At 42.0% G+C, this 13,406-nt stretch overlaps 1 protein-coding gene across 2 annotated transcripts in view; it reads right to left on the bottom strand.

Annotated features, from left to right (window-relative positions):
- Window positions 1–13,406, bottom strand: part of LOC122549455 (sodium/potassium-transporting ATPase subunit beta-1-interacting protein 3-like) — a 480,426-nt gene that overhangs the window by 261,124 nt on the left and 205,896 nt on the right. For both annotated transcript variants that reach the window (XM_043689301.2, XM_043689300.2), the window contains exon 2: window positions 2,229–2,366. In XM_043689301.2, coding sequence (XP_043545236.2) covers window positions 2,229–2,366 — 138 coding nt within the window. The remainder of the gene's footprint in view (window positions 1–2,228; window positions 2,367–13,406) is intronic.

The following is a 13,406-nucleotide window of genomic DNA, read 5'->3' as shown; positions in this document are numbered from 1 at the left end:
AATTGATTCCTCTCGTGGAAGAGACTAGGACCAGAGGACAGCATCTCAGGGCAAGGGGTCGTGCAGATAGGACAGAGATGAGGGTGAATTTCCTCTCTCAGAGAGGAGTGAACATGTGGAATTCTTTACCACAGAGGGCTGTCGAGGATGGGTCATCAAGTATATTCAAGGCTGAGATAGACAGATTTTTTTAGCCAGTAAGGGAATCAAGGATTATGAGGAAAAGGCTGGAACGTGCAGGTGAAGATTGCCAGATCAGCCATGATCTCGCTGAATGACAGAGTAGACCTGATGAGATAAATGAGCTACCCTGCTCCAGTGTCATATGGTCTCAAGAAATGAGTTAATAGGGGAGTGAAGCACTCTAACCATGACTTATATATACTGTGCTTTACAACTTGGGCCAATAGCTAAGCCTTCTGTTGGTTCCAGAATAAAAAAGAATTGCATTAAACAATTTCATTTGACTTTTATCTTCATTAACCAGTCACTGGCAATTCATGGCACAACAGCACATATTTTCTTGCATATCCTGATTTGAATTGTAATTGTCAATAGTGGGGCATTTCATTGTGTTGGCACAGAAACCCACTTACCATGTCATTGGAGGGCTATGGTTCATATCTGCAACTCCTCAGATTACTGATTGCAGTAGGGCAGCGCAGAGACAGATACAGACCGTCTGCTTCACATCGAAGGCAAAAGAAAATCCACTGAGTGACCATGGACAAATCCCACACCAAAATGTCAAGCTTCCTGAAGAAGGGCTTATGCCCGAAACGTCGATTCTCCTGTTCCCTGGATGCTGCCTGACCTGCTGCGCTTTTCCAGCAACACATTTTCAGCTATTTACTGAGATAGGCCTGATAGGCCTGGCTGTACTGTGTATGCTGGGTCTCAGGTTGTGAGGTACTCAGGCTGGGGGAGATTGCTCACCCCGTCGGTAAGGAAATCAGCTGGAAGTTGACCTGATCCTTGCTGGAGAAACTCAGCAGGTCTGTCAGCATCTGTGTAGAGAAGAGTTAACATTTCAGGTCCAGTGACCCTTCATCAGAAATGAATTTCTGACCCGTTCCAAAAGGGGTCACTGGATTCAAAACATTTATTCTGTTTTCTCTCTCCACAGATGCTGCCAGACCTGCTGAGTTTCTCCAGCAATTTCTGACTTTGTTTCAGATTTCCAGCATCCACAGTTCTTTGATTTTTCTGATCTTTGCAGGCCTTTTCTACGGTGAGATTTCTGTCCCTGACTCTGGGGAAAGCCCAGTCCTTGGGAGCTCCCAACAATTTTGGTACCTTTTGTACCTAAGATGGTGCCATAAGCAGCTACTTTGTAAACCTTTCACTGCACTCATGAAAGTACATGTGATAACAAACCTAATGTTAATTCTAGTCCCCTGAGTAATGAAGAACCTATCTCTCTCAAATGCACTCAACAGTGTGGCCTCCATAGCCTATAGGCACATGGGTGGGGGAGTTGGATGAGGGAACTGGTGGAGGTTTGGTGCTGGGCTCTACAGTCAGGTAGCAAGTTCCTTCTTGCCTTTTTTCATGTAGGTCTTCAAAAGTGGCCTACTCCCTTCCACCCTACCAGCCGTGCCCAGGTAAGATAGTGTGGACAGCATCATATTCAGGCTAAGAATATTCCTGCTAACAAGCGTAACTGCCCTTAGTTATTTAAGTTAATATGAGAGCAGAAAATGTGTTGCTGGAAAAGCACAGCAGGTCAGGCAGCATCCAGGGAACAGGAGAATCGACGTTTCGGGCATAAGCCCTTCTTCAGGCTTATGCCCGAAACGTCGATTCTCCTGTTCCTTGGATGCTGCCTGACCTGCTGCGCTTTTCCAGCAACACATTTTCAGCTCTGATCTCCAGCATCTGCAGTTCTCACTTTCTCCTTAATATGACAGCAGACAGCTGAGTTCAGCACACCCCCAAACCAAGTGTGTTATTAGAGGGAGCTCAAAGTTGGATGAGGAGAGTTGGGTTAGCCATGTGATCCATTTTATGTGTCCACCCCCAACCTCTATCCAAAGATTTGCCCCCAGGTGGGTTAGGTAATATCCAGCCTGTGAAGTGTTTAGAGACATAACAGAGTAGAGGTACTCCATCATTTATGAGCAAAATACAAACAACCATTTTGACGTCATTGCTCTCTTCATAGTTGCACTGTTTGCTAGAAAATCAATCCGATATTTTATTTTGGAATTTGCACGTTAGTAACTTACCACCACAATGTAGCGCGGCCTGTACTGAATTGTCCCAAACAGGCCCAAAATGACCACGATTATATGAAGGAAATTCGCCAAAATGGGAGCCCACTGGTAACCCAGGAAATCAAAGATCTGTCTCTCCAATGCTGCCAGCTGGAAAAGAAGCCAAGAAAATGCCGTTTAGAAGTTGTAAGTGGAGTCATTCATATATTCAATGCATTTACAAATACAGTTCACACATGCTCACACTAGCACTGACATTTTAAAGTAAGTTGAAAGGTGACAGGACGTCAAATGGGTGAGGTGACTGCCCTTGACATCATGGTAGCATTTTACCACATGTGACATTAAGAGGTCCTAGCAAAACTGGAGTCAACGCAAGGAGAATGATAAAGAAAAAAACACAAAGACAGAACCTTCCAGGACCTGTTGTTATGAATCCACTATTCCTTCTCTTTGTTGCTTCACCAAGGGATTTCTTGAAACATGGTTCAATGTGCATTCCTGAGTCTGGCCTCAATGCCTTTCAAAGCTAGGCAACTCTGCATGTAAGCCATTCATCTCCCAAAATATAACATTAACATATAAGGCTCTGGTCAGGCCACATTTGGAGTATTGTGCGCAGTATTGGGATCCATATCTCAGCAAGGATGTATTGGCCCAGGAGCGTGTTTAGAGGAGACTCACGAGAATGGTCTCAGGAATGAACAGCCTAACATTTGAGGAATATTTAAGGAATCTGGGTCTATATTCAATGGAGTTTAGAAGGATGATGGGTGATCTAATTGAATACTAAATGGCCTGGAGAGAGTGGATGTTGGGAAGATGTTTCCAGTGGTAAGAGAGACCTGAGGGCACAGCCTTAGAGCAAAGGGAAGACCTTTTAGAATGGAGATAAGGAGAAACTTCTTCAGCCAGAGCGTGGGGAATCTATGAAATCCCTTGCCACAGAAGGCTGTAGAGGCCAGGTCACTGAGTATACTTAAGACTGAGACAGATGGGTTCTTGAGTATCAAGGAGATCAAAGGTTACAGGAAGAAAGTGGAAGAATGGGGTTGAGAAACTTATCAGCCATGATTGAATGGCGGAACAGACTCAATGGCTGAATGGTCTCACTTCTGCTCCTATGTCTTATGGTCTTATAAATGTTAACTAAAATATTGCATTTTGATGCCTGACTCAATTGTCTGTTTTCAATGATTCTGACTAAAATGGTAATTTCAGTTTAGATCATTTTGTTTGTTTCACATTGGTTTCCTGTACTTACCTCACTCTGTGGTCAGGTGATACTGTTGCAAGTTGAATATTAATGTCTAATTTTTTAACCACTATCATAGCAACTTAAATTAGCTTGCAAATTGACGAATTATTATTATAAAAGTTTTTAAATTCCACCCTGGCCTCATATTTTGCCAACTTCCTACAGCCCTGCACAACTTCAAATTCTCCGTGCATCCTGAATTGTGGCATCTCAAGGGGGAAGGCAATGGCCGAGTGGTATTATTGCTGGACTATTAATCCACAGACCCAGGGAATGTTCTGGGGAGGTGGGTTTGAATCCCAGATGGTGGAATTTGAATTCAATAAATATCTGGAATTAAGAGTCTAAAGATGACCAGTAATCCATTATTGATTGTCAGAAAAATCCATCTGTTACACTAACATCCTTTAGGGAAGGAAATTGCCATCCTTACCTGGTCTGGCCTACATGTGACTCCAGACCCACAGCAGTGTGGTTGACCCTTAACCAGTAGGTGTAAGCAATAAATGCTGTCTGGCTCGCTGCGCCCTCATCTCATGAATGAATTTTTTAGTAACTAACTTTAAGTACTACACCATTAATGGCAGCTAAGCCCCAACGTTCTGGAATTCAGACCGAAAGTCTCACCTCTCTCTGCTTTGGAAGCTGCTAAGCTTTGATCTTTACTAAGCTTTTGATCATGTGTCCTGATACATTTGATACTGAGCTGTAAAAAGAGAAATGTTTACTGATAATGCTCTTAAGTGCCTCAAGACATTTGCTTCATCAAAGACACACTCCATATCCTCTTTCCAATGTCCTGACTCAACACATTCTTTACAATATCCTGCATGTCCCTCCAAACTATAAGCTCCAATTCCTCAATAAAATTCCTAGATCTGTCACACATTCCTGTTGAATGACCAGGTACCAATCTGTCTGCTGCTGTTTGACTTTTTTTTTATCATAAACTGTTGGAGCATCATACTTCATCAGGTTCAATACAAAACATTATACTCATTACGGCATCTTTGTCAGTCCTTGGCAGTTAAGAATATTACCAATGGTTGATGGTCTATTTCCATTGTAATCTTTTACCCCAATCCATAATCTAACTTTTTTTTGTTTGCCCACGCTGGTGCTAGTGCTTTTTCCTGACTGCAGAAAACTTTTTCTCTGTTTCAGTCAAGTTTTATTTTTAGATTAGATTCCCTACGGTGTGGGAAAAGGCTATTTGGCCCAACAAGTTCATGCTGACCCTCTGAAGAGTAACCCACCTTCCTACCCTATATTTACCCCTGACTAATGCACCTAACACTATGGGCAGTTTAACACAGCCAATCTACCCTAACCTGCACATCTTTGGATTGTGGGAGGCAACCCACACAGACACAGGGAGAATGTCTATGTGGAGTTTGCACTGTCACCCGAGGCTGGAATCAAACCCGGGTCCCTGGTGCTGTGAGGCAATAGTGCTAACCACTGAGCCACCATGCTACTCCAAGTTTCTGGATGTACAGCAGACTGGGCTAAATTTTCTGTCTTGGGTTGGATTTGAAAGAGTATGTCACAGTACAACTGATGCAGTATCTGTTGGTAATTGCAGGTCGCCATGAGTTAGTCTTTCTAGGAAACATAGTCTTGATTCTCTCAAAAGGCATTTGTTGATTTCCATGGGAATATCATGTAACTTGGTGCTGTGAGAACAATCATCACAGAAGTTTGTTCACTGATGCCAGATTTGGCAGAGGATTTCCCAACTTTTGGCCGAACATTTCCATGAACCTCTGCAATTCCAAGACACGATGGGGTGATGGGAAATCTTGCATGACTGTTTGATGGAGCAGCCTGCTGTCTGATGTGTACACTCAATGTCACAAGAATTTCACGATATGTTGTAAGAACTCAGGAGTTTGTCCTATGTCCTGCTTCTTGGAAGGGTTTCAAAGGTTCTGAGTCTTCACCATGTTCAGGACTTGGTTTGACCATGAATTAGCAATTCATCCAAATGACAGATAACCCCTTCCAGTCCTTCTCTAATGTCCTTTGAAACATTCCTGGAGCTGATATCATGTCGAAAGGTGGACAGTATCACCCAGTGTGATGACCATCGACGGTAACTTTAATTCTTTGTTGACAGGCAGTTGCCAAAATTAATGTCAAGTAACAATTGTGTTTTTTGCTAGCTTCACCAGACTATTGACCAGAGATGGCAGAGTGTGGATTTCCATCTTCACTGTTTCCTTTGGTGGGTGAAGCCAACACTAACTCATATTGGGCCATTGGCTTTGACCCTCCTGAGATCACTCCCTGATGTAGCAATGCTTCAATGTTGTGGTCCACCCTTTTCTTAAAAACGTGCGTGAAGTTTTCCTTTGAATGAGTATCACGCAGGAATGGCACCTGATCTCCGTCTAATGGGATGAGTACTTCTTCAATTTGCTGAGCTACTGAACAGATCTGAGAATTCTGCTCTGAATCCATCTTTCCTTCTCCTGGCTATCCAATTTGTTAACCTGACTAAAAAAATTTGAAGCTTTTCAGTTGAGTAATGAACTCCTGAGGGCTCAGCCTCAGAGTGAAGGAATGACCCTTTAGAACTGAGATGAGGAGGAATTTCTTCAGCCAAAGAGGGGGGGAATCTGTGGAACTCATTGCTGCAGAGGTCTGTGCAGGCCAAGTCATTGAGTGTCTTTAAGACAGAGATATATAGGGTCTTGATTAGTAAGGGGATTAGAATTAGAATGAGCTTTAATGTCCCATGTACTCACGTGAGTACAGTGAAAAATTTACAAAGTCACTGCTTACAGTACCATCTTAGGCACAAAGGTAGCTAGGTTTCAGATTGTTAGGAATAAATTAGAAAAGTAAAGAAACAAACAGTCCTGCATTTCAGACCTTCAAACCATCTTAGATACAAAAGGGAAAAAATTCAAAAAATAAAGAAATGAAATGCTCAGAATTACAGTCCTCCCAAGCAGAGAAGACTGAACACGAGTCCACATGGGGGGTCATCTCCAGATCACGTCAGGCACACCTCCAGACTACAGCAGGTCTCACCTCCATACAACTAGGGGCCTCACCTCCAGGCCACACGTGCTCACCTCCAGACTACAGCAGACCTCACCTCCATACAACTCGGGGCCTCACCTCCAGGCCACACGTGCTCACCTCCAGATGACCCCAGGCCTTACCTCCAGATGACTCCAGGCCTCACCTCCAGATGACCCCAGGCCTTACCTCCATACAACTAGGGGCCTCACCTCCAGGCCACACGTGCTCACCTCCAGACTACAGCAGGCCTCACCTCCAGATGACTCCAGGCCTCACCTCCAGATGACCCCAGGCCTCACCTCCCGACCACGCCAGGTTTCAAATTGAGAATCTCAATTTGCCGGGAGTCTACACTGAAGCTGGGAGTCCACGATGAGGCTGGGAATCTACGCTGGATCAAGGGTTATGGGGGGAAGGCAGGAGAACGGGTTTGAGAAACATGTGAGCCATGATCAAATGCTGCAGCAGACTTGATGGGCAGAATAGCCTAATTCAGCTCCTATATCTCATGATCCTGTTGATTTTTCAATCATATTAAAGACTCTCTGTGGTTTCTCATCCTTTAAACTCCAACTTCACAGTCAACATTTCTTTAAACAAAATCTCCTGTTCCCTGGAGTCAAACAGCTGGAGGAATTCTTGTTCCAGCCAGAAGAGACCGACTCCACTGTCTGACTTGAAGCTTGTTTTACCCTCACTCACTTTAATTTCAATTGTCTAACAATTTCCCCGGGATTCTTTCATTTCTCCCAAGAATGACATTTCATTCCCTCCAGGTTCTTCAGGTCTCATGAATGTTACTTGTCCTGCTGGGTTATTTTCCTTTGTGTTTTTGGGTTTGTCCATCCTTGCTGGGGCAAACAGCTTTCAAATGTCCTGGAACCTTAATGGAGTCACACACTGTATTGTTGTCAGAACAATCTCCACAATGATGTAGCCGCTCCTCACCAAGGTGAAAAACGCGATCATAGCTGCCACCACCTTTCCCACTCTCAACCCAAGTACAGCTTTAATGCCTGTGCACCAGAAATCATTCTGCCTTAATTGGCTCACTCACTGCTACCTCAAATAAAATCTCCTTTCCTTGTCATGATTAGGAGATGCCGGTGTTGGATTGGGGTGTACAAAGTTAAAAATCACACAACACCAGGTTATAGTCCAACAGGTTTAATTGGAAGCACTAGCTTTTGGAGCGCTGCTCCTTCATCAGGTGGTTGTGGAGGACACAATTGTAAGGCACAGAATTTATAGCAAAAGTTTACAGTGTGATGTAACTGAAATTATACATTGAAAAATACCTTGATTGTTTGTTTCATCTGTTAGAATACCATGATTCCTTTCCTTGTGTTGGGGAAAAATAAGCACTCCAGCGGTTAGGCGGTAATGTGGGGTAAGAAAACGAAAGAAAAAAATAAACGGGAGTGTGAGGGGTTCTGTTCACTCTGAGAGCTACCTCTGAGGGAGCTGGATCAGTGTGTGAAGGAGGGAGACTGAACTCTGAACTGTCTGGACCACACAGTCAGTGTATTCATTACTGCTGTTGGTGTTTCCCACTGAGGGAGAGAGTTTTTCTTTTTATCTCTCTCTCTCTTGTTTCAAAGTTAAAAATCACACAACACCAGGTTATAGTCCAACAGGTTTAATTGGAAGCAGACTAAATTAAACCTATTGGACTATAACCTGGTGTTGTGTGATTTTTAACTTTGTACACCCCAGTCCAACACCGGCATCTCCAAATCATCCCTTGTTTCAGATAGACTTTGCTTTGATCTCTTTGTTTTTCTTTATTGTTTGTTGTGATTGTTCTTTTCGGGGTTTTCTTTCTATTTCCTTTAAAAAAGATCTTCTTTGCATTTTCTCACCATGGCCTGCCTTGCTAATGACACTACTTCTGTTGGTGTTAAATCTTCCCTTGGTTATAAAATGTCGGATAAATTTCCGCCTAATCCCCTGGCCGCAATGCAATCTCGAATCAGGTCATCTTTCAGGAGCCATATTCACAATTATCTGCTAATCGATTCGGCTCATTAGTGAAAGAGTCTCTGCTCACTCCCTCTTTAGATGCAGTTGTTAAATGATGATCTTCAGGAGGTCCTGTGTACGGAATGAGTCCTCCATGTGATTAAAAAGTAGTTTTTACTAACTGCATTCATTTGCGGACCTTCAGGAAGTTTTGGAAATTCTGTAGCTCTTTCGAGAACAACAGTGCTAAAAAATATATTTTAAAATCTTACGAACGTAATTTCTTCAACAGGCCAGGAAACCTTCGGCTGTACCCCAAATGGTTGCATATTGGTTTCAGTATTGAATTTCAGTCATTTAAATTCGGATTACTATTTGGTCATCGTTATTGTGATTCAGAAAATGGAAACAATTTAAAAATCTTTCAGCTGTCTTAATTGAACAAGATTACAAGTATGAAGCAATATTTATAATTCAAAATTATGCACTTTCGTTTGAAAAGAAACACATTAAAATATCTGTGCTGGTACACGGCAATGTTTGTATTTTGTAATACGCTCCACCAGTTTGAGCGAGATCCTGGGGACAAAAAACATTTTGTAATGTGCACAATTTCGGATACAATTTGCAGCATCACTGATTTGCGCCTGATGTGCAGACTTTACCCTGGTGTTGCGATCATGTGACATGATATATCCATGCCTGAAAATGTCAGGCATGAGACCATCCGTCACAGAACCAGAGGAGTCCCAGCTGGAATCATTACTCATTTACTCAGCTGCAACAGCCCCAGTCCCACACACTTGGCCATCATTTCGCAGCTCAGACACCACTTCACGCCTTACCATCTCACCGTAACACCAGATACAAATAAATATTCCATCTTAGTACAGTCTGTAAGGGATTAGCTTGCGCATTACAGAATCTTACAGCCCTTTTTAACATGACCCTCACCACATCCATTCGATTGATCGAGTATACAGAGGAACCGCGATTATTCGAAGGACAAGGGCGGGCAGTATTTTGCCCGGTTAATCGAATTCCAGATAATCAAATGATGGATAACATAGTTGAGCCAAGCATTGGGACATTGCGATCTTGCTGAATAATCCGATATTCGGATAATTGAATGCCAGCTAATCGAGGTTCCTCTGTAACTTGTGTATTTTGTAAAGGGTGAGGAATACTGAGAACTTCACCTCACACAATAATTGACCATAGATTCCTCAGGGGAAAGTGACGGCTGCAGATGCTGGAGAGTCAGAATCGAGAGTGTGCTGCTGGTCAGGCAGCACCTGGGGAGCAGGACAGTCGACATTTCAGCCATAAGCCTGATGAAGCACCACACTTTTATGACACAGTTTCTCAAGGTAGACAGCAGCGTAATGACATGAGCCAGGAGCCTTCTGTGATCAACCCAATGACTCCTCCCGAAAAGATGTTCGCCATGTTAATGGACAATGGTGGAAGACATGATTGGAATGGTCTATTGGAGCTTTCTTCACCCTTCAACCTGATTTCTCATAGCACACTAGGTTCTGTGCTACTAACCATAAAGGGCAACTCATCACTGTGATAGGCAGAGATTTGTTGATCTCAAGATGAAAGTTAGGGTGAGGAGCACAGCTGAAAAGAAAAATAACCAATTCTCCTTTTACAATCAAGTCTACCAAAGAACAACATCAACCAAGGTTCAAGCAGTACCTACAATATCATAAGCACCCTAAGACATCTCACAACGGCATCATAAAGCAACGGGTCTTTGGGCAGAAATTTCCTGGCTCTGTGGGTGCAGGCTTGGAAATGAAACAGCTGGGAAAATTGCCATCATTTTCTGAATGCATGCTGACCACTGGGAATGTTTCCTGAGGCAGGCTGCTCCACAGGGATGGGGTCAAATAGGTTGGAAAATGCCTCAGAGAGATTCAGTTCTTTAGCCTGAAGCCTCACGATCTCCTGCTTGCTTCAACAGTGACAACCTATTCTAGTGGGTCTGTAGAGATTAAAGAACTATTGAGCATCTGATTGGGCCTGCAGTATTGGAAGTCACCACCATCCTTAAAATGGATGACAAGTTTGGACAAGACTAGTTGGCAGGCTACAATCTGGTATGTTATGCTGATTGTCTGCATAAGGCAAGTGCAGAACAGGGATTCCCATTTGGGTCCTGAATTTGGTATCACAAAGTCCATGGTAAATTCTAGCCCATCAGGTGAGATGACCATTAACTTGACCAAACTCTTACAATTTAAGGAGTGTCTTAAAAAAACAAAAGTGAGATTTAAGGAGTCAGAGAAATGGAGGGAGGGATTCCACAGTTTAGGGTTTGTTCAACTGCTATCAATAATAACTCAACATCATGCTGGTTATTAAACATGGATCGTCAATTTTTCAATTCCATCATCTAATTTCAACATTTGAAAAGGGAAGTGAAAGTCATGAAGCCAATGTATGATAAACAAAGACAATCTGAGACAAAATAAACATTTAATCAAAAGGCACCAAAATTCAGTCAGGCGTAAAGAATCATTTACAAAATCAGAAATCGATGGAAAAGCTTAGCAGGTCTGAGAAGGGTATTCTCACTCGAGCTGAAATGTTAACTCTGATTTCTCTTCACAGATACTGTCAGACCTGCTGAGCTTTTCCAGCAACTTTTGTTTTTGTTTCTGATTTACAGCAACTGCAGCTCTTTTGTTTTTTTTTAATTTTGTGAAGAATCCTTTTCATTTCACAGCTTTCTGGAAGTTTCACATATTGGGACAAGGCCATCTGAAGATGCTCCAGCTTGAGAAGACAGTGATGCCAGACATGGGAATACAGATGAACTGTATTTTAGGAAGAGAGTTTTTGGTCAGAACAGAGGACGAAAATGGATTTGTGGAAGAGAAACAGAAGTCTTAGTCTCTCATTCACTCAGCCTCTCGAAAAACAATCGCCAGTGATAAAGAAAATTGGGGAACTACCATCGACTGAGAATCCAGGAATATTTACAGATTTTGCCATTGCTGACTCCATGAGATATTCATCAAACAATTATGGTCTTGGGTTAAAATCTAATACCTTAAGGCCTCAAAGGGGGTTTTTTGCACATTTATTATCTTCCTATAGTTTTAGAGAGTCTTTAAACTTTACACCTGTGTTTGTACCTGTACCTATGTGTTTGATGTGTGTTATTCTCTTTCTTGGGGTTTGTAACTAATAAAATCCCTTTTTCTTTCAATCAAGAAAGTTATGCAAATGTTCCTTAATTCTGACAAATACTTTTATTCAAAGCTGCAATCTGAAAAGAATTTGAAAAGTTGTTTGTGACAGACTGACTGAAGGGGTTAAAAAGAAATGACTGATTCACCCCTCCCCACCTGGTTGTAACATCGTGCATTGAGATATGCAGATGTGTGGAGGATTGTGAGTTTGTTGGAAACTCTAGAGTTAGGAAGGGCCTAGCCCTGGAGGGATTTGGAAACAAGGATACAATTTTAAAATGAAGATGTTGCCTGGCTAGAAACCAATGTAGATCAATCGACAATAGGAACAACAGATGAATGAGACTTGGTGGAAAGACATGGACACCAAAGATTTGGGTGTCTTCAGGTTTGCAGAGGGTAAAATGCAGGTGACCACCTAGCAATGCATTGGAAGGGCGAAGGCTGAAAAGAGAACAAAGGCATTAATGAGGATTTTTGATGACCTTCAACAGGACAGAAGTCAGATTATGTTACAGAGGTGGAAATAGAAGGTCTGATTAATGGCACAAATATAAGGTCAGAAGGTCATCTCAGAAGTCAAACCTGAAATCACAGTTGCACACAGTCTGGCTGATGGCCAGAATTTTGGTGAGGAAAAGTCAATAGCTATGGAGCAGAGTTTGGAATATGACCAAAAACATTGTCTTCACAATATTTGTTGAGAGAAAATTTCTGCTTATCCTGTACTGGATATTAGATAAGCTGTCTAATCATTTAGTAACAGTGGAGGTTCTTTGGCTCATTGGTTGACTTTTGGTGAGGATGGATTGGGTTCAAGTTTCACGTTTACTGCACTCAATTCTCTGCCAACACTCACTAATTAAACTTGCATGTGCAGAATGGTAATTACACAAGGTGCAAACATATTTCTGGCCCCCACAAGGCTGTACCTAATCATCAGTGACTATCTTTAAAAGGGGAGTAATGGAATAAAATTAAACAATAAGCACTTGTCATTTTAGACTAACAATGAGACTGAATGTACCAAACAGCAAATGGACTGAAAATTAAACATGAGCATTAGTACAAATTTATAGACATGACAAATATCTCTCAATCCCCAGGGTATCCATAGAAACTTAAGTAAATAAATGAGAACCCAGCAGGAAAACTAAACTATTGATGCCAATGAAAACAGTATATAAAATAATGCTTTAAAATTGCATGTGCTTTTATTTATGTGCACATGTCTACGTCATGTAGTCCAATGCCATGCAGTGCTATGATGGATGAGCTGTCCCATTATCCCTAAGGTTAACTCTAATGGAATTGTCCTACATTCCTCACTCTAAGATGGAAACAAGGCTACACATTTTGAAATATGTGTGTCATTACAGAGAGTGATTTACAATGCGCAACAATATCTTATATTCAGTACAGAAGACTTCATCAGTTCCAGTTCTTCTATAGCCACAGTTACAAACATAAATGCTTAAAAATAAATAGCTATGGTGACCCTGGATTCAAACAGCAATCACAACCGCATTGGTTAGCAATCTTGAATTGTACAATGTTAAATTGTTTTCATGCATGAATCCAGAACCAAATATATACCCCATCAAGATGTCATTAAGTTCATTTTTGACAAAACAAGAAACCAAATCAAGATCCTATTCTGAGTTAGCTTTCAATGACTAATTGAGGTTTATGCAGCATGAATGTTTAAATACAGCACTGCTACACTTCAGG

The sequence above is a fragment of the Chiloscyllium plagiosum genome, unplaced genomic scaffold (genome assembly GCF_037043375.1).
Source record: "Chiloscyllium plagiosum isolate Xiang-an unplaced genomic scaffold, Cpla_swu_hap1 HiC_scaffold_4, whole genome shotgun sequence".
Taxonomy (NCBI): Eukaryota; Metazoa; Chordata; class Chondrichthyes; order Orectolobiformes; family Hemiscylliidae; genus Chiloscyllium; species Chiloscyllium plagiosum.
This window is presented reverse-complemented; position numbering and strand designations above follow the sequence as displayed.